Source organism: Heterodontus francisci, chromosome 1 (assembly GCF_036365525.1).
Source record: "Heterodontus francisci isolate sHetFra1 chromosome 1, sHetFra1.hap1, whole genome shotgun sequence".
NCBI lineage: Eukaryota > Metazoa > Chordata > Chondrichthyes > Heterodontiformes > Heterodontidae > Heterodontus > Heterodontus francisci.
In genome coordinates, this window is record NC_090371.1 from 54755787 (window position 1) to 54777576 (window position 21790).

Here is a 21790-nt window from a genome sequence, read left to right on the forward strand (position 1 = left end):
TTAAATTTTACCATGTCCGTATCGAGTATCTTAACCCACTTGGGGCAGAATAACTTAGTGCTGCTGGCAGTCAAAGATTGGTCCGTTCTCATCCAGTTTCCTTCCATCAAAAAAATTGAATTGCATGTTTAGACACAAATAAGTTGTAAATATCTGTGTTCTACACCTGACCCGTCAGAGTAGTTTCTGAAAATTGGTAAATTAAGATGGGTCCTGATTTTAAATCTGGACCGGTTTTTGGCATTTAGGGAGTGATGCAAGTCAGAAACTCAACAGCTGCTCCAGAAATGAGGCTCAAGCTATTTTAACTCCCAGGCCTCATTTAAATCCTGCCAGCTGAGTTCCCACTTGTTTCTGGGCAGGGGAAACGGCAGAAAATTGCACAGAATGTAATAGTCAACACAAGGTATGTAGCAGGATTGTCTGCCAGAGCTGTCTCATGGGGGTCTTGTGTTCTGCAAGATAGGGACCGGGGGACGAGTCAGCAGCAGGGAAGGCCTAAACTTTCATTTTGGGGGCTAGTGGAGCATTTCTGATCCCCCTAGCCCCATAAGGAAAGCATAAATACTTACTTGTTTGGTCTTCTTTTGGCCCCAATCTTCTTTTTTTATTCGTTCGTGGGATGTGGGCATCGCGTGCTAGACCAGCATCTATTGTCCATCCCTATTGCCCTTGAGAAAGTGGTGGTGAGCTGCCTTCTTGAACCGCTGCAGTCCATGTGGGGTAGGTACACCCACAGGACTGTTAGGAGGGGAGTTCCAGGATTTTGACCCAGCAACAGTAAAGGAACGGCGATATAGTTCCAAGTCAGGATGGTGTGCGGTTTGGGGGTGAAGTTGCAGGTGGCGTCTGCTGCCCTTGTCCTTCTAGGTGGTAGAGGTCGTGGATTTGGAAGGTGCTGTCTAAGGAGCCTTGGTGAGTTGCTGCAGTGCATCTTGTATGTGGTACACACTGCTGGCACTGTGTGTCGGTGGTGAGGGGAGTGAATGTTGAAGGTTGTGGTTGGGGTGCCAATCAAGCAGGCTGTTTTGTCCTGGATGGTGTTGAGCTTCTTGAGTGTTATTGGAGCTGCGCCCATCCAGGCAGGTGGACAGTATTCCATTACACCGCTGACTTGTGCCTTGTAAATGGTGGACAGGCATTGGAGAGTCAGGAGGTGAGTTATTTGTCACCGAATTCCTAGCCTCTGACCTGCTCTTGTAGCCACAGTATGTAGCTGGTCCAGTTCAGTTTCTGGTCAATGGTAACCCCCAGGATGTTGATAGTGGGGGATTCAATGATGGTAGTGCCATTGAACATCAAGGGGAAATGGTTAGATGCTCTTTTGTTTGAGATGGTCATTGCCTGGCACTTGTGTAGCACAAATGTCACTTGCCACATCAGCCCAAGGCTGGATGTTGTCCATGTCTTGCTGCATCTGGACACAAGCTGCTTCAGTATCTGAGGAGTCGCCAATGGTGCTGAACATTGTGCAATCATCCGTGAACGTCCCAACTTCAGACCATATGTTGAAGGGAAGGTCATAATCCCTTTCTTTACCTGGTAGGTTTCTGTAGCATTTCCTAACAGAAAAGTATTTTGTGACTTGTTCAGAAGCTTAAATGCAGATCACCTGGCTTCAAAATCAGAAATGGTGCATGGAGCTAGTGGAGAGGATATGAGGGTGGGGGGCATATTAGGGGCTAAAACTATGACCAGGATTTTATGCCCCCTGCAGGAGCACTCCGGAGGCAGAGAGGCATGTAAAATTTAGTGGTACGCGGGGGGGTGCCGTTCCCGTCACCTTCCCACCCTACTGCAATTTTACGAGCAGCGGGGTGAGGTGCCAAATGGCCCACCCACCCCTGGCCAATTAAGACCCTTAAGCGGTGAATTAATTGCCACTTAAGGGCCTCATCCCACCTGGAATATTACCAGCGGCGGGCGGGCGGTGCAGTAGCTCAGAAGTCTGCCCAGTAAAACCTGGTGGCCTTCTTGCAGGTTGTGTGGGTGCCCTCCTGATTGGGTACCCTATGTCTGAAAGAAGGTTCCCCCACAGCACAAGCCATCTCCACTGGAGCACCTCCCCCTCCCCCCTCTCGAGCGACCTATACCCTGGCGAGGCCCCACACACTTACATGTATTCCAGGGCCTTGTCCACGTTGCTCTCGGTGGCGCTGCTGGGACTGAAGAGGTGATGGCCCGCTGATTGGCCAGCAGCTCTTGGCGGTGGGACTTCCTGCCTCAGAGTGGTGGAGGTCCCACCAGAGGCCAATTAAGGGCCTGGGCCACGTAAAATTACAGTGTGGCTTCCAGGCCCAGCGGAGACGGACTCGCTGCCGACGTTTTTCTGCTGTGGGTGGGGCCTCTGGCCCAATGTAAAATTCCAGCCGATATCTAAAAAAAAACAAGAAAATCCAAACCTCTTACATGCAATGTTCTCTTTAAAATTTAGTTGTTTTGCGCGGCCCATTTTTTTCCAATGCACAGCCGCTTTAAATATTTTTGTGCGGGCGTGCATACAGTTTATTTATTACAGGACAATGTCTGTGCAGTACGGTTTAGGCTGCTGTGCAGTTGCGCACCTGCACAGCTTAGTGGGAATATTGCTTGTATGTGATGTTTAACAATGGGGACTCATTACAATCATCTCCCCTGTTTAATCTTTCAATAATAAATACCACTGGGGAAAAAAATGTTCACATTGGACCCTGTGTGCACTTGGTTTTCTTTCATAGAAAGTGAAAAATATCAAATGTTCTTTCCTTTCCACAGGATTCCATACTTCGAAACAAGTGCCGCCACTGGAACTGGCATTGATACATCTATAATCGCGTTGCTGGACTTAATAATGAAACGTATGGATCAATCTGTCGACAAGAGTCAGATACCTGATTCAGTCAATGGAGGATCTACCCAAAACCTCGAAGCTACCGACCCAAATGAGAAAAAGTGTGCCTGCTAGAAAACAACTTCACCACAGCTAAAGAATTTTTGCATGTGTAAATGGTTTCTCCAGAAAGTTTATTTTCCTATCTCATTGTTTTTCTTAATTATCTCCTAGCCATCTTCAGTAGTCACTACTGTATATTATTGTAGATGGGACTGTTTGGGTGTGCAGAATATGTCTCCAAGATAATATATTCTTGTTGAATGATTTGACTTGTGGATGTATACCTCACTGCAGTGAATTATTTGCCCCAGTCAAATTAACAGCACTAATCTGCTTCTAGCCAAGTATTGATGCTGCCTAATGGCTACATCGTGAAAAGTAAATGAAACTTGATTTCTCTTACAGAAAAGTAAGGCATCCACTAAAAAGGGTGAAAATAAGGCCAGTGAGTCTCAAAATGTAACAGCTAACTTACCTGTATAATAACTAACATTTGCATTTAAATGAAGTGTTTGAAAAAATGTCCATGAAAGAGCATTGGAAATCTTAATTTGATGTTTGGACTCACTTTGAAGAGAGCCATCCCTTTTTTGGTATAATGCTTTCTTTTGAAGTATAATCTTAGTTTTTCCCTCCAACATGTTTGTTGACAAAAAGCTTCAACTTCCATCCATTTCCCTTGCGTTGAGAAGGTGGTAAAATTGATTGCAGCCTGGTTTATAACCTGGCACCTCAGTGTCTGTGTAATGAGAGCAAATTTATTAATAATACAACAAAAAAACATTTCTCAGTGTTTCCATTCAATGTGGTGTTAATTTGCTGCATCTGTGAGACATCCTGTTTCAAGACCGATGCAAAAATTCATGAGACTACTGTACACAAAGCATAGTCAATATTGGGTTTCACCCTGTACTGCATGTGCTAGCTGCTTGTCTGTGTGGAGTATTTACAACATGTTAAAAATCAAAAGCAGCCATGTTTTTACTAGTAAAATGTAATTTGTATCTTCTGAATGTAAACTATACAGCTGACTGACACACAAATTGGGTAGAACTCAGTGGAAATAAAGGGCAGACTTTTTCCAGGCCAATGGAGTTGGGATCAGGGGCGGGGGCGCGGGAAAATTGCAGAAAATGGCATCGGGTCGGGGTACTGGCATAATCCCACCGACTTCTAGCTCTAGGGGCGGGTAGGGAGTGTAGCAGGGAACCCCTGTGGCTGAAGGGGGAAGCCAATTAAAGTATTTAAGAAAGAAATTAGGAATGATTTTGATTTTACACAAAGATTCTCTCTTTCCCAACAATTGAACCATCCCACCGGCAAGTTGTAGAAGGTGAGTGAACAATGGGAGGGATTTTCTCAGTGAAACTGATGAGCTGTGAATGCTTTGATCAGTTGTGCTGAAGAGTTCCAGCCATGGCCAGGTGAGGGACTGCTGTTCAAAGCACTTCTTCTCTCAGTGAGTGCTATCAATGTTTGACAGTTGATCGTCAACTTCTTGGAAGGCTGTTCATCTGCCTAGCACTTCATTCACCTTCAGCTGCACTTTCCTGCTGTCAGCATTCACCACAGCACTGGAGCAGCTTATGCAGCTCCACCTTCCACCTCTGCTGAGGGTCAAAGGCAGAGGCCTCACCACCTCCAACATCAACTGCTCCAATAGCAGTAGAAACAACACCAGCAGCAGCTCCAGCTGCCTTCTCCTCAGCCGCATGCTCCTCCATAGAGCAGAGGGGATGGCCACCGAGATCCAGCTGGAAGGAAGTGAGACCTCAACACACGGTCTTCACCGTCTTCATGGAACAAGACCTCCTTCCCAGTGGATGATTGCTATTGGCTGACAAGGTGTCTGTCACTGGAGGCTCAACCCTCTGCCTCCCCCACCCCTGTGTCTCTGCCTGTCACCAAGTTATGTGCCCTCTTCTGCAAGGAGAGAAAGCAGAGAGGTGTGAATGTTCATAATGGTTTGTGTGTAGAGGAGGGAAGGAAACCATTTGTGGAGGGTGACCGGGAGGAATGGGTGTCAGAGGGCAATAGGCTGAGGGTGAGTGTGCGTATTGGATGACAAGTGCCTGCAGGGAGATCAATGAGTGGAACTGCAAATTGTGTTGTTCTGGAGCGTGCTGTGCAGGAGCATGTTGTGAAGGTCAGAGGGCAGGGCTTGGCACCTGATAGTGTTATGTCACTCTCCTGTCATGCCTCCTGGGCTCCTGGATCCTCTTGGTGCACCCACTCCAGGTTTGAGGAGCTAAACTCTGGCTGATGACTTCTTCAACCACTTCCATCCACGCCTGAGCTAGAGAGGTTGTCCTCTTCCCCCCCCCCCCCCCCATCCTTGGGAGATATCACCTCACTGCAGCCCATCAGCACCCTCAGCTGAACCTCCAGGTAAAAGTGAGAAACCCAGGGATCAGCCTTCCTAGGTCTCTTCTCCATTCCAAAGCATCCTGAAAAATCCAAGTGCTGGTGAATATTTCTGAAACATCCCATAGTCCCTATAAACAGAAATGTTTCCTTTGCCAAAATGGCTGAGTATTCCCGCCCTCCCTCCGTATTGGTCGGGGAGCTCCAAGGCGGGCGCCGAATTGCTTTGTTCTGGCAAAGAGCAACCGGAAGGCCGACGAATTGGGAGGCTGGGTTCACAACCCAAAAATGGACCCGTCTTTGCACCAGAAACGAAGGAGGTAAGATTCCACCCATTGTCATTGCCAGCTAACCTGCTGGGTAGAACCCTTCACAGCAGCAAACTGCCCCATCACAATGGAGCAGATCAAAGAAGTAAGATATATCAAACTCTGGATAAACATTCAAATTATCTGGCTCAATCTATTCTTTTCAACTACTCCAGTTTCCAACCTTCTTGACATTTTCCTATGCTTTACAGAGGCCCATATAGAATTACTGGCCAAAGGGTGACCCTTTTCTTACATACATGTGATCTACCTTGCTCAAACTTTCAAACTCTCACTCTTGATTAGATTTTAGGGGAACATAGCTTACCCAGTCGCAAATCCATGATGACACTCCTGGGTGTATCTGTTAACAATCACAATATTTTTCATGTTGGGAAACTTCCTTATGACCACAAAGTCACTACTTTGCACATCTGTCTCCAGCCTATATATTCCCTCAGTCCCTTTTTCGTAGATCAACTGAACAGTTGGGATTTATTCACCATGGGCGATTCCAGTCCAACTTCATCTTCCTGTAACCCACAGTCCCAATCACAATGAGAGTTTTCTGTACTTTGCAGCTGTATTGCTGAGGCAAATGATCATCAAGTAATCTCAGCTGTTCAACTGATCTGTCATTTTGGGCTTCAGATGGTCTGTCAAACAGGGAAAACTGGATACATTACTTTTTTTGATAGCAGCATTCCTTATGTAATTCTTAATGTTCCTAACACTCGCATTTACTTCCCTGTACAGTGGAATGAATAGCTAGGATGAGTGAATGAATCACATAAATAGGCCGTAGCGCAGATGATCTGGAAAGCAAGTATTTTGTTAGTTCTGTTCCTCCTTAGTCTTTTGAAACTGAAACTCTCCAGTTAATTTTAAATTTTGAGGCCATTTTTGTTTCTGTCTTCCCTTCCATCTTTGTAAGTTTGGGGAACTAAATTGTGCTTGAGTGCAACAGTATGAGGAAGTTGAATGAATATGCATTCATTGGAATGGCCCAATAACTGAAGCATCCTGGGTCAATGACTGCATCTTTGCATGTCTTCAATTCTCTTTTCCTGTAGGCCTCCTCCAACTTAGTTTTCCTTCTAATGGGGAGAGGCAATATATACTTAATGGCACAGCTCTAAATAGTGTGCAGGAACAGAGGGACCTGGGGGTGCATGTGCATCAATCTTTGAAGTTTGCAGGACATATTGAGAGAATGGTTAGTGAAGCATATAGGATCTTGGGCTTTATAAATAGAGGCATTGAGTACAAAAGCAGGGAAGTTATGCTGAACCTTTATAAAGCTCTGGTTAGACCCCAACTGAAATATTGCATCCAGTTCTGGTCACCATACTTCAGGAAGAATGTCAGGGTCCTTGAGAGGCAGCAGAGGAGATTTACCAGAATGGTTCCAGGGCTGGAGGATTTTAGTTCGAAGGTTAGGTTGGAAAAGCAGGGTTTGTTCTCTTTGGAGCAAAGGAGATTGAGGGAAGATTTAATAGAAGTGTACAAGATTATGACAGGTAAGTTAGACAAGGAAAAGCTGTTCCCATTAACGTATGGTGAAAGGACTAGGGGACACAGATTGAAAGTTTTGAGTAAAAGATTCAGGGGGAAGATGAGGAAGCACTGTTTTACGCAGTGACCTGGAACTCACTGTCCATAAGGGTGGTGGAAGCGAAGACGATCAATGACTTCAAGAGGAAGTTGGATGGCCACCTGAGAGAAATAGACTTGTAGGGCTACTGGGATCGCGGCGGGGAATGGGACTGACCGCATAGCTCCGTGGAGAGCCAGCATGGACATGATTGGCCGAATGGCCTCCTTCTGTGCTTTAAATGACTCTAATAATATTTTTTGATCCATTATTAAATACAATATTCAGAAGGATGAATGCAGCTAAACTGAAGTTTATCAGAATTCTTGCAATTATTTGTTTCACTGTTAGATCTTTTTAAAAGTCCTTAAGCATAGGTCTTTATAACCCAGTAGAACCTCCTTTTTTCAGTTCTGTTTCTCCTGCGAATATTGAATTTTCTGATACTTGCAACATTTTGATCGGAAGTAAAATAATTGGAATCTCTTGGTGGGTCAGTGCAAGCTTATTAAGCAAAAGCATAAATGCTTTTGAAAGAATTTCACCGTGTCTGGAATGGTTGAGCGGAATTTTGTTTTCAATTTGGCTTCTGAGGTTAAATTCAGTGCTCCCAATGGAGATCTGCATTCAAAAGAGCTTGAGTTAGAGATCTGGCTTCAATACACTGTATCACCAGATCTCAATCCTTATAAGCGCTAGTAGCTGCTAGTTGTGCCTGAGAGTTGAATTTACCCTGTAATTTAACCTTGTGCTGTTCCAACACTACAGTACAGAGATTAGTTCAGTAAGGGCCATGTATGTGAAATTGTATTGGAGCGTATTTTGCACAAATGGTGAATTATGCCTGTATAGCAGTCAACTTGTATTATGTGATATGCACAAACCACTGATGTCCTCTCACCAATGAAGCATAAATGCATTGGAGTTTTTTTTCATTATCTACCCTGTTGGGCAGTCTTAAAAGGATATGATTTGTCCTATCATATATTGATTTCTTAAGCTCATTCCTGCACATTGCTTCACATTCACTGATGGTTACAGATATATGTTTACTAAATTGTTCCTGTACTCATGAGTCCAACCCACAGATTTATCATTGTCCAACACACTCGATAACGTGTGATGTAATGTGGCTGCACTGTGTTAAACGGGCATTACAAATAAATATACTGGGCGCGACTTTCATCTCAGTGACACGATGGAGGACTAGCATTGTTTTGCTGGGGCAGGCTGCACCGCCAGCTGCTTCCAGGGCTGCCCGGGAGGTGCACCCTCTTGAGAAGGGCACGTGGATGGGCATTTCCCATATGTATCGGTCACCCAAAGTGTCTGGAATTACTGTAGAGTGTAATTGGAGGTGTTGTGGTGGGTTCCTGGATTTGGCAGAGAGTGTTAAGCATCCTCACAGGAAGGACAGATGATTTGGTGACCATACAAAGGCTGCAACAGGTATGGGGGCTGCAGTTGCAGCGCCTCCGGGTCTGCAGCACAACCGGGAAATGGAGCAGAGGCTGCAGAGAGGGCAAGCTCTGCACAATGCCTGCTGCTAACTTGGAACCGGGGTCCTCCATGCTCTTTGACAATGACGGGAAGCTGTCAGGCAGGCCAGCCAATGTACCCAGCATCCTCGGCGTCCTCATCTGTCCTCTGCAACAGAACCCATCTGCAACCCCACTCTCGATGAGCTGGCAAACAAACCACCTTCTACCCCTGGTCTGGCTGCAGCCCACTGATGCCCAGATAACGCAATATCTGCTGATTCCAACAAGTATGTTGACACTAATCAAATAGAGGCTGCTTCGGTGGATCAGACACGTCCGCAGGATGGAAGACAGTCACATACCTTCTGTATAGTGAGGTAGCTGGGGCCAGATGACCAGTGGAGTGCCCAAAGCTCCGCCTCAAGGATGCTTGCAAGCGTGACCTGAAGATCCTAAATGTTGACTATCGCACCTGGTAGTCACTAGTCAATGAGAGAAGGAAATGGCAACACATCCTGTGGACTGGTGTGCATTACCATGACGACTAGTTACTACAGCAGCTTGGCAACGAGTGCCAACTTCAAAAACAACAACTCACAGTGGCACTTGGCAGCTTCACTTGTGGCAGAACCTGCCTCTCCAGGATTGACCTTCACAGCCATCAGCACAGGTGCACCAAGAGAAGACACCCCACCTAAATGGATTGTTTGCTGCATGTCCATCATCTTTCATAGATGGAAGGATGCTAAGCCCCCAGTTGATCCCAACTCAAAATTTGTCTCCAAGCTATATGCAGTGCCAGTATCTGAGCTAGTGGCTGCGAGTGTCAGATCAAGTGACCGTGCCTCTTCATCAGTGCTGTGCTGTTGCTTTCTCTCTTCCTCCCTGGGCTACTGTGGCTGGGCAGGTAACAGTTCTTGTGTGTCCGAAAGCAGAAAATCAGAAAGGGAAGGTTGGTGTGAGGGATGGGGATTGGGCTGGAAAGCAAGAGCTCCATGGGCACACCAGCAGCAACTTGCTCATTGTGCCAGATGGTGTGATAGGTAGGAGAGTCATGCGAAAATGCATTCACTGACCTTGACAACTTGTGTGAGGTCATTAGACTTCTTGTGGCACTGCTGCCAGGTTCTCAGGGCCACCTGCTCCCAATCCCTTCTGAGGGTGATCTTTGAGAGCCTCCTAGTCCCTCACAGTATCATTGTCATCTGCCCTCCTATCCATCTCCACCACTAATGCCTCCAGTCTGCATCCGTCAGCATGGAACCCTCTCTCTGTCCTGTTGTTCTATTTTCCATGTTTCAAATTCCAGCTGCATTATTCAGTGTAACTTCACTTTAAGAGGGACAGACGGTCTTTAAGAAGAGCAGGCTGACTGCACCACGTGCTGTCAGCACACCAGTGCTCAGCCCCCTGCTGAGTGCCGAGGCCGCTAGCAGCACAAAGAGGAATCCAGCAGCAAGGAACCCACTCAGCCCTACATTACAATCATAGCAATGAGATGGGAGCACCAAGTTAATGAATTATGACCCCCACACCCAAAAAAAGGGAGAGATTATTTTTTAGCTGATTTTCCTTTGGTAGTGATGTCAGTGCATTACAGTGGTATCTAAAACTCCTGCATAAATAAGCCTGCTGATGCAGACGGGGCAGATTCCCTTCACCGACTCAATTTGTTCATGGTCTGATTTGTGCATGACAGCTTCTGTTGATGAGCAGCTTCCTACCTTCCCTGGCAGCAACCACTTCCCTCGACAAGTATAAAAGCAGACTGAGCTGTTAGGCCACAGGATATAATGGGACATGAAGTAGCTATTTGAATTAAGGTTGGGAGGGAATGTTTCAGAGAAAATGTTTTCAACTAAAATTTCTGCCCAGAAAAAGCTTTGCAAATACTACGTACTATTTAAATATTTTACACTATTGACACATTCTTCAGTTCTCAAGTTTGTCTTGTCTGACAGGGCCATGCGTGTGTCTTAACATTGTTTTAAAAAACGTTTTCGTGCTTTCACTCTCTTCTCACCCCAAAATGATAATGTTATGTTGGGCTGAATTACAGTAGATGGAATGAATAGAGGGAATTTAATGGAGAAAGTAACTTCCACAGGTCAGCATTGCTACTGTCCTATAAAGTTCCTTCTATTCCATCAATGACAGATACTTACCCATTGAGATTTATCCCATTATGAAACAAAAAAAGTTTACATTTTGGGGAAAAGTCTTCATTTACAGAACTTCACCATAAAGCTCCATGTTATCCAGTACTGACATGCTGGATAATGTAATCTGGGGTGGGGGGGGCGGGCGGCGGTGGCATCAACAGTCTCATCGAAAGTTCCTTCCATCTCCCCTGAAGCCTGCATTGAATGTTGGAGGATGCACGTTTCCCCCATAATAAAATCTGATGTGTATGTGTATTTTTAAAAACTGATTTAAAGGCAGGCTATAAGGTGGGTGCCTAATAGTACCAATACTTGCTTTTGGTTACCTTTGACCTTTTAACAAACAATTACATCATCAGGAGTAAATAAATCCTTTCAATATTTCAAAAGTAATGTGGCTCCTTGGGGGAGCAGTTTTGATTTTGATCTTTGCCAAATTGGCCATTCCCAATTAAAAGTGTAAAATGGTGCTGTATCCAAACCACTGGATTGCCTACAACAGAAAGTTAACAGGCACAATAGTATTATCAAACCCTTCAATGTTAATAGTGCACCACATGTTGGCCTTGAAATATTCTTGCAACTCCTTAGGTTCTTGCCTCAGTCCCACTCAGTAGCTTGTTGTCTGTAGTAAGTACAGTTAAAACATTACGTGACATTTTTACAGCCTCATCATCCTCACCATGTGCTTTATCAACTCACTGATACTCATTCATTGTCACTATTTAATTTTTTTTTAAATTTAGAGATACAGCACTGAAACAGGCCCTTCGGCCCACCGAGTCTGTGCCGACCAAGAACCACCCATTTATACTAACCCTACAGTAATCCCATATTCCCTATAACCTACCTACACTAGGGGCAATTTACAACGGCCAATTTACCTATCACCTGCAAGTCTTTGGCAGTGGGAGGAAATCAGAGCACCCGATGAAAACCCACGTGGTCACAAGGAGAACTTGCAAACTCCGCACAGGCAGTACCCAGAATTGAACCCAGGTCTCTGGAGCTGTGAGGCTGCAGTACTAACCACTGCGCCACTGTGCTACCTTTAAAAGGCAGCAATTCTTTTAGTCAAGAATTACAGAAATGGCAGCATAATTATTACAAACACTCTTGTTGCTGTGCTGACCTACACAGGTATCAGTTGTGCAGCTAGTGAAAGATTAAGATGAGTTGATTTAATGCATACACCTTTGACTTGTTGCTTTTGGCTGAGTTAACTCAAGTGGAAAAGAAAATTGAACAGAGTGTAAAACAGGCTGCTGATTCGCTACCACCATACTCCAAACATAGCTTTAAATTTAAATCATCCCTGCTTAAAATTGCTTCCTCTCATCCAGAAGAGACTTAGTTGTAAGGAGTTAACGCTGCCAGCCATTTTGTTTGTTATAGTTGGGGACATGGAGGAGGTAATGACAGCTAGCCAATATACAGATGGATAATTCAAATGCAAAATAATTCAGACCTCACCATGTAGAGATATATAGGCACATACTGTTTCCCCCAAATGGCAATGGCATTCTTTGGGATTCTCATGAAAATACAGAGGCACCAATAATGCAGCACAGTTCAAGGGGGCCCTTGCGAAATCTCTCAATTCCCATATCAGCCAGTACCTGGAGAATTCAGATTCCTTTGCAGTACTCGTAAATTTTGTTATTGGGCCAGTTCTTTATTTTTTTGGAAGGGAAGTGTAGTACTTCCTCTTTTAGTTTTATTCTCTTCAAAAATAATAGATTACTTGGTCACTTATCGCATAGCTGTTTGCGGGTTTTTGCTGTGTATAAACTATGTGCCACATTTCCCCGTATATCAACAGTGACCACAATTTAAATGCACTTCATTGGCAGTGAAGCAGTTTAGGACAACTAAAGTTGTGAAAGGTGCTATATTAATGCAAGTTCTTTCCCTCTCCAATTAGATCTCCCCGCACACTGTGTCACCCATAGGTAAGAGGGTGGGTGACCTGCCAGCCCTTAGCTGTGACATTCAACACTGAAGAGATGTGCAATAGTGGCTCCAAAATGATTTTCTTATTCAATGCTTTCCCCCCTTCCTCCCACTCCATGGAGAACACTACTGAGATCAGTAACTCAGTGGTATAGGGAATTGTGGAGCTGAACCCATGTCTTTCCAATCTGTGATGCCATAATGTGATGTGCCACCATGTTATAACCTGTTGATTGAAATTTGAAGTTACAGTAGGGACTATTTATGCAAACTGTAAATGTGAACATATTAACAGTACATTGATGTGCAAGTTTGTTGACACACGATTTAAGGCACGAAGGCAACACGTGCCTGAACCAGAAGGTCTAATGTTTGCTTGAACTTGGGCCTTGAGCCTCATCTAAATAATATGGATGAGTTCTCCAGCGCCTGCCGCACTTCCACAAACAGCCCGCCCTTCTGTTGGTTAAAATTTCAGGCTGCCTGACCCACTGGCAATCACAGGCCAGCAACACCCCAGTTTATTTTTTGGCAGCTGCTAAAGAATCCCAGGTGGGGCAGACCTGACTCATGCCCCAGTCATTGCAAACTAACTTCAGCAGAAAGACCTAAAACAAGTATTAGGCCCCTCAATAACATACTTAATGCACCTAATGCCTGTTTTAAGCAGCCACCAAAGGCAGCTGAAAGATGGCCTATTCCAGATTGGATACCTTTCAGGTGTTCTTGGGAAACAGGATTTTGGTTCTTGAAATTATGCTTTATGCGCTCATTTTATAGGTGTCAAATGGACGCAACGAGGTCCAATTTAAACCCCCTTGTTTTCATGAAGAAGTATTTGGCAAATGCCATTTTTGTTAGGATACGTGGAAGACACTGCACAATTTTTATCATGATAATGCCATGCAAAAGAGATGTTACGGGGCATTTGGACATGATTGACAGCGTGACATTGCCTGCTTGTAGACAATGCCTCAACAATTTTACACAAATGCAACACCTCTTTAAATACAATTTGCACAACTTAAAATCTGAGCTAAATTGCTGGAATATACATGTGGATGCACTGCTATTTTAGAAGCTTTTCTGTATACTTGTGAAATAAAAGGAAGGACTGAAATTTACACATTCTTTAAATTAGATAATAGCTGTGTAGGAGAAAAATAATACTTGAACATCATTTGAACAGTACTTTCTGCAGTAATTTGTCCTACCTTTCTCTCTTGTAGAAAATAATGAAGTCTTTCACTCAGGAAAGGTTACAGCACTGCTGAAAATTCAGATTTAATGTCATACTTTTCTAAATAGTTTCATAGTTTAGGCTAACAGTATATGCTTATTGCTGTTGCAATTCACAGCATGTTTCAAAGGGTGATTGGATTTTCCAATAAACAATAGATAATTTATTCTACGATTTGGATCAGCCGATCAGTGAGTGCCAATCACAGTTACTCAGAGCAAAATTTGAATTAAAACAAGGTGCCACACACAAGCTTGGGGTGGGAACTGAGGCAGATGGCAAACCACCCTGACCTCAACAACATGAAACCCAGAAGATTTTAACTTGCAGGCCAAACCTGTGTGCCTCTGGTCAGCTTCCTGACCAAAGCTGGCAGAAAGCAGAATCTAGCCTTTTGTTTTATTCGTTCATGGGATGTGGGCATCGCTGGCTGGACCAGCGTTTATTGTCCATCCCTAATTGCCCTTGAGAAGGTGGTGGTGAGCTGCCTTCTTGAACTGCTGCAGTCCTTGGGGTAAAGGCAGACCCACAGTGCTGTTAAGAAGGGAGTTCCAAAACTTTGACCCAAAGACAGTGAAGGAACGATGACACATTTCCAAAACTAGTGGGGGTTGTTAGTGGGGGGGGGGGGGGGGGGTGCAATGGTGGTATGTAGAAGACCATTGTTAGGAACAGAAGGAACAGTCCCCAACACCTCAGGTAAATCAATTGATGGGGTGACAGGGCGTGGGGGAAGGTTGTGGGGGAGGGAAATCCAGGATATGGGGAATGTTGATCTTTGCTTGCAGGATCCAGAGAAGGACTCCTCCTGATTGCATGGGAAAAGCCAAAGCAAATAGGGGCCCTAAATATAAATTAGTCCCCAATAAATCCAATAGGGCATTCAGGAGAAACTTCTTTACCCAGAGAGTGGTGACAGTGTGGAACTTGCTACCTCAGGGTGTAGTTGAGGCAAATAGCATGGACGCAATTAAAGACAAGCTAGATAAGCAGATTAGGGAGAAAGGAATATAAAGATATGTTGTTGAGGTTAGATGAATAGGGGTGGGAGGAGGCTCATATGGAACATAAACACCGACATAGTCCTGTTGGGCCGAATGACCTGTTTCAATGCTGTAAATACTTGGCAATACTTTGTAATCCTAAAAAAATTACCTTTCTGGAGGCCTCTTCAGGTGCAGACTCCTTATCCCACTTGGCTGACCTGGCAGAAAAGCTACAACGGCTTTTGGTGAACACAGAAGTCTGGTCCTGATGATATTATTTAAGCACAATCTACATATGTAAAGAAGACCCCAACTGGTATCTGGCAGGTGCCCTTCACGCCAGCCCAGATAAGCAGGTTAAAATCATAACCTGTGAGAAGAGGCAGCAAAATCTCCTGAACAATTTTAACTGCTTCCCCGCCAAGTTTCCATCAGACATGTCGCCATCTGATGCTAAATTATTGTCAAATTAAAGGATTTTCAACACCTAGATTGCTTTTTAATAAACTTGTTGGAATGTGCAGAATTTCTTTGGATCAGTAAAAATGTCACAAACATTGAAAAAGCTTTCTTTAGAGTTGAACGTTCAATATAAACGTCAAGCACATAATTTTTGAATGCCTGAGCTGTGCTTTTGAGAGTCAAATTAAATGGGAAATCCAAGGTTTGGTGCTGAAGTTTGCTTCAGACTACCGAAGTTGCATCCAAAGCTGATTTTGAGATACTCATCTCTAGTAATAAAAATATTAGACTTTCATACATGATCTTTAATTTCTCTCTTCGAGAGTCATCTGGCTTACATATATTTATGCACACTAGAAACTATAATTTATTTTATTTGATTCCTAGGATGATAAGGTTGTCCTAAGCAGAGAGATTGAGTAGAATGGGTCGATATTCTCTGCAGTTTAAAAGAATGAAAGGCGATCTCATCGAAATGTATAAAATTCTTAGAGGGCTTGACAGGGTAGATCCTTTTTTATTTTTATTGATTCACAGGATGTGGGCATTGTTAGCAAGGCCAGCATTTATTGCCCTTGCCTAATTGCCCTTGAGAAGGTGACAGTGAGCCACCTTCTGCAACTGTTATAGTCTGTGTGGTGTAGGTACACCCACAGTGCTGTTAGGGAGGAAGTTCCAGGATATTGACCGAGCAACAGTGAAGGATCAGCAATATATTTCAAAATCAGTAGGTGTGTGACTTGGAAGGGAACCTGCAGATGATGGTATTCCCATGTATCTGCTTCCTTTGTTCTTCTAGGACACAGAGATCATGGGTTTGGAAGGTGCTGTCAAAGGAGTCTTGGCGAATTGCTGCAGTGCATCGTGTAGATGGTAGGCACTGCAGGCTGAGGGGCCATCAGAACTGGAGGCTCCATGCCCCAACTCTCCAGGCAAGTGGAGAGTATTCCATTCCACTCCTGACTTATGTCCTGGAGATGATGGACAGGCTTTGGAGAGTCAGGAGGTGAGTTACTCACCACAGAATTCCCAGCCTCTGTCCTGCTCTTGTAGTATTTGTGTGGCTGGTCCAGTTAAGTCTCTGGTCAATGGTAACCCCCAAGACATTGGTGAATACACTGCCTGGCAGTTAAAGACAGGAAAATTCAGCTTTGGTTCCTGCTCTTAATGACAATCTCATAGCTCCTGTGTATATATGCATGCCTGTTGGGTGAGAACAGGATCAAGCTAAGCTTTGATGTTCTCTCCAGTCTCATGATGCTCTTTGCCAAGCTTCACATAGAAAAGATGGAGCATTTGCTGAGACATTGAAGGGCTCTAATTTGTCTGAATAAATCAAGCACTTTAAACGGAGTGCAGATTGCAAGCTGAGTGTGGAGATTCAAGTTTGGTGAGTGGCGAGTTCGGTGAAGGGGGGAGGAGGTGCTCCATTTTTCTACTTTTATTTCTACTTTTTTAACCCTCCTTGGTATTTGGTTTCTGCTTCTGTGGAGGGAGCTGTTTGGTGAGTACCTGGTAAGCTATTCTACTTATAATAAGTAGTCTGTAAAATTAAGGTATGGCAGGGCAGCTCTGCCGAGTGGAATGTACAGCCTGTGGCATGTGGGAAGTCACGGACGCAACATGTGTCCTAGACAAACATAACTGCAGGAAACCTGAGCTTCGGGTTTCAGAACTCGAGCGGTGGCTGGAGTCACTGTTGTGCATCTGTGAGATGGAGGACTACATGGATAGCACGTTTAGGGAGGTGGTCACACAACAGGTTAAGAGCATGCAAGCAGATAGGGATGGGGTGACTGCTAGGCAGTCTAAGAGAACCAGGCGAGTAGTGCAGGAGTCCCCTGATGTGAACTCACTCGCTAATTGGTTTTCCATTTTGGATACTGGTAAGGGTGATGGTTCCTCAGAGGAGTGCAGTCAGAGACAAGTTTGTGGCACCAGAGATGGCTCAGCTGCACAGGAGGGGAGGAAGAAGAGTGGAAGAGCAGTAGTGATACGAGATTCATTAGTTAGGGGAACAGACAGGTGTTTCTGCAGCAGTAAACGTGACTCCAGGATGAGTCCAAGGTCAAAGATGTCATGGAGAGGCTGCAGGACATTCTTCTGGGGGAGGGTGAACAACTGGAGGTCATGGTCTACATTGATACCAATGACATTGGTAAGAAGGAGGATGAGGTCCTGAAAGCAGATTTTAGGGAGCTAGGAAGGAGATTAGAAAGCAGAACCTCAAAAACAGTAATCTCAGGATTATTCTGTCCCACGTGCAAGTGAGCATGAAAATAGGAGAATTGGCTGTAAAACTGGTGTCGGAGGGAGGGCATCAGATTTCTGAGACATTGGGACCAGTTCTGAGGCAGATGGGACCTGTACAAGATGGATGGGTTGCATCTTAGCAGGACTGGAATGACTATCCTCACAGGGAGATTTGCTAGTGCTGTTGGGGAGGGTTTAAACTAAATTGTCGGGGGGATGGGAACCTGAGAGGGACATCAGATTTGGAGGGAAACAAAACTGGTAACTTGTCTGGGGTGTGGGAAGCAGGAGCAAGTATTAGAGAGAAATACCAAGGTGCACAGAATACTATGCCTCTCATAATTATATATACCTCTATCATGTCCCCTCTCAGCCTCCTTCGCTCCAGGGAAAACAGACCCAGCCGCAGGGGCGGCACAGTGGCGCAGTGGTTAGCACCACAGCCTCACAGCTCCAGCGACCCGGGTTCAATTCTGGGTACTGCCTGTGTGGAGTTTGCAAGTTCTCCCTGTGTCTGCGTGGGTTTCCTACGGGTGCTCCGGTTTCCTCCCACATGCCAAAGACTTGCAGGTTGATAGGTAAATTGGCCATTATAAATTGCCCCTAGTGTAGGTAGGTGGTAGGGAAATCTAGGGACAGGTGGGAATGTGGTAGGAATATGGAATTAGTGTAGGATTAGTATAAAATGGGTGGTTGATGGTCGGCACAGACTCGGTGGGCCGAAGGGCCTGTTTCAGTGCTGTATCTCTAAAAAAAAAGATTGTTTGGGCACAGTCAAGATATGTTCCCTCGAAGGGGGAAAGTAGGACAAACCATTCCAGTGCTCCCTGGATGACAAACAGGTAGGGATTGAGATAATGAGGAAAAAGTATGCTTATGACAGGTGCCAGGTAAAAAATACTATTGAGAACCAGGCTGAATATAGAAGATCCAGAGGAGAAGAGAAAAAGCAAATAAGAAAAGCAAAGAGAGAGCATAAAAAGAGACTAGCAGCTAGCATTAAAGGAAATCCCAAAGTTTTCTATAGACATATGAATAGTAAAATGGTGGTAAAAGGAGGAGTGGGGCCGATTAGGGATCAGAAAGGGGATTTACACATGGAGGCAGAGAGCATAGCTGAGGTATTAAGTGAATACTTTTCATCGTCTTTACCAAGGAAGAAGATGTAACTCAGGCAATGTTGAAAGAGGAGGTAAGTCAGACACTAGAGGGGTTTAAAATTGATAAAAAGGAAGTATTAGATAGGCTGTCTGTACTTAACGTGGATAAAGCACGAGGGTTGGATGAGCTACATCCAAGGATACTGAAAGAAGTGAGGGTGGAAATCGCAGAGGCACTGGCCATAATTTTTAAGTCTTCCTTAGACTCATGGGTGGTGCCAGAGGACTGGAGAATTGCAAACGTTACACCCTTCTTCAAACAAGGATGTGAAAATAAGCCCAGCAACTGCAGGCCTGTCAGTTTATCTTCATTGGTGGAAAACGTCTAGAAAAAATAATTCGGGACAAAATCGATAGTCACATGGACAAATATGAGTTAATTAAGGAAAGCCAGCATGGATTTCTTAAGGGAAAATTATGTTTAACTAACTTGCTGGAGTTTTTTGAGGGGGTAACAGAGAGGGTTAATGAGGGCAATGCAGTTGATGTGGTGTACATGGACTTTCAAAAGACTTTTGATACAGTGCCACATAATAGACTTGTGAGCAAACTTGTAGCTCGTGGAATAAAAGGGATGGTAGCAACATTGATATGAAACTGGCTGAGTGACAGGAAACAAAGAGTAGTGGTTAATGGATGTTTTTCAGGCTGGAGGAAGATTTGTAGTGGAGTTCCCCAGGGATCAATGTTGGGACCCTTGCTTTTCCTGACAGAATTGACAAAGGGAAGTCAGTGGATGTCGTATACTTGGATTTTCAAAAGGCTTCTGATAAAGTCCCCCACAGGAGATTGGTTAGAAAACTTAAAGCACATGGGATAGAAGGTAATATACTGACATGTATTAGTTTAGTTTAGAGATACAGCACTGAAACAGGCCCTTCGGCCCACCGAGTCTGTGCCGACCATCAACCACCCATTTTTATACAAATCTTACACTAATCCCATATTCCTACCACATCCCCACCTGTCCCTATATTACCCTACCACCTACCTATACTAGGGGCAATTTATAATGGCCAATTTACCTATCAACCTGCAAGTCTTTTGGCTTGTGGGAGGAAACCGGAGCACCTGGAGAAAACCCACGCAGACACAGGGAGAACATGCAAACTCCACACAGGCAGTACCTAGAATTGAACCCGGGTCCCTGGAGCTGTGAGGCTGTGGTGCTAACCACTGCGCCCCTGTGCAGAGAATAGGAATAAATGGGTCATTCGCGCATTGGCAGGCTGTGACTAGTGGGGCACTGCAAGGATCTGTGCTTGGGCCCCAGCTGTTGATAATATATATCAATGATTTGGATGTGGGGACCAAATATAATGTCTCCAAGTTCGCGGATGACACAAAATTAGGTGGGAATGTGTGTTGTGAGGAAGATGCAAAGCGGCTTCAAGGGGCTTTGGACAGACTCTGTGAGTGGGCAAGAGCATGGCAGGAGAAATATAATGTGGAAAAATGTGAGGTTATCCACTTTGGTAGGAGAAATAGATGTGCAGAGTATTTCTTAAATGGTAAGAGATTAGAAAGTGCAGATGTGCAAAGGAACCTGGGAGTCCTTGTCAATAATTCACTGAAAGCTAACATGCAGGTGCAACAAGCAATTAGGAAGGCTAATGGTATGTTCGCCTTTATCACAAGAGGATTTGAGTACAGGAGTAGTGAAGTCTTGCTTCAATTGTATAGAACCTTGGTTAGACTGCACTTGGAGTACTGTGTGCAGTTTTGGCCTCCTTACCTTAGGAAGGATATTATTGCCATAGAGGGAGTGCAACGAAGATTCACCAGACTTGTTCCCGGGATGGCGGGACTGTCCAATGAAAAGAGATTGGGGAAACTGGGCCTGTATTCTCTAGAGTTTCGAAGGATGAGAGGTGATCTCATTGAAACCTACAAAATACTTAAAAGGGTAGACAGGGTAGATGCAGCTAAGATGTTCCCCCTAGTTGGGGAGTCTAGAACCAGGGGACACAATTTCAAAATAAGGGGGAAGCCACACAGGATGGAAATGAGGACAAATTTCTTTACACAGAGGGTTGTAAATCTTTGGAAATCTCTACCCCAGAGGGCTATGGAAGCTCAGTGATTGAATATGTTGAAAGCAGAGATTGACAGATTTCTAAATACAAATGACATAAGGGGATATAAGGATAGTGTGGGAAAAAGGCATTGAAGTGGATGATCAGACATGATCATATTGAATGGCGGGGCAGGCTCGATGGGCTGAATGGCCTACTCCTGTTCCTATTTTCCTATGTTCCCAATATATATTAATGACCTAGACCTTGGTGTACAGGGCACAATTTCAAAGTTTGCAGATGATACGAAACTTGGAAGTATTGTGAACTGTGAGAAGGATAGTGTAGAACTTCAAAAGGACATAGACAAGTTGGTGGAATGGGCAGATGAAGTTCAATACAGAGAAATGTGAAGTGATTCATTTTGGTAGGAAGAACATGGAGAGACAATATAAAATAAAGGGTACAATTCTAAAGGGGGTGGAGGAGCAGAGGGATCTGGGTGTATATGTGCATGTCATTGAAGGTGGCAGGACAGGTTGAGAGAGCAGTTAATAAATCATACAGTATCCTGGGCTTTATTAATAGGGGCATAGCGTACAAGAACAAGGAAGTTATGTTGAACTTGTATAAGACATTAGTTCGGCCTCAACTAGAATATTGCGTGTAATTCTGGGCGCCGCACTTTAGGAAAGACGTGAGGGTATTGGAGAGAGTACAGAAAAGATTCATGAGACTGGTTCCAGGGATGAGGAATTTCAATTATGAAGATAGATTGGAGAAGTTAGGACTGTTTTCCTTGGAGAAGAGAAGGCTGAGAAGTGATTTGATAGTGTATTCAAAATCGTGAGGGGTTTGGACAGAGTAGATGGAGAGAAACTGTTCCCACTCGTGAAAGGATCGTGAATGAGAGGGCACAGATTTAAAGTATTTGGTAAGA

General features: G+C 44.4%; 1 protein-coding gene across 10 annotated transcripts in view; it reads left to right on the plus strand.

The window, feature by feature from the left end:
• rab27b (RAB27B, member RAS oncogene family) overlaps window positions 1–3658 on the plus strand; it is a 214341-nt gene extending 210683 nt beyond the window's left edge. For all 10 annotated transcript variants that reach the window (XM_068030700.1, XM_068030732.1, XM_068030754.1 and 7 more), the window contains one exon: window positions 2755–3658. In XM_068030700.1, coding sequence (XP_067886801.1) covers window positions 2755–2944 — 190 coding nt within the window. In that variant the 3' untranslated portion in view covers window positions 2945–3658. The remainder of the gene's footprint in view (window positions 1–2754) is intronic.
• The last annotated feature ends 18132 nt before the right edge of the window (window positions 3659–21790 follow it).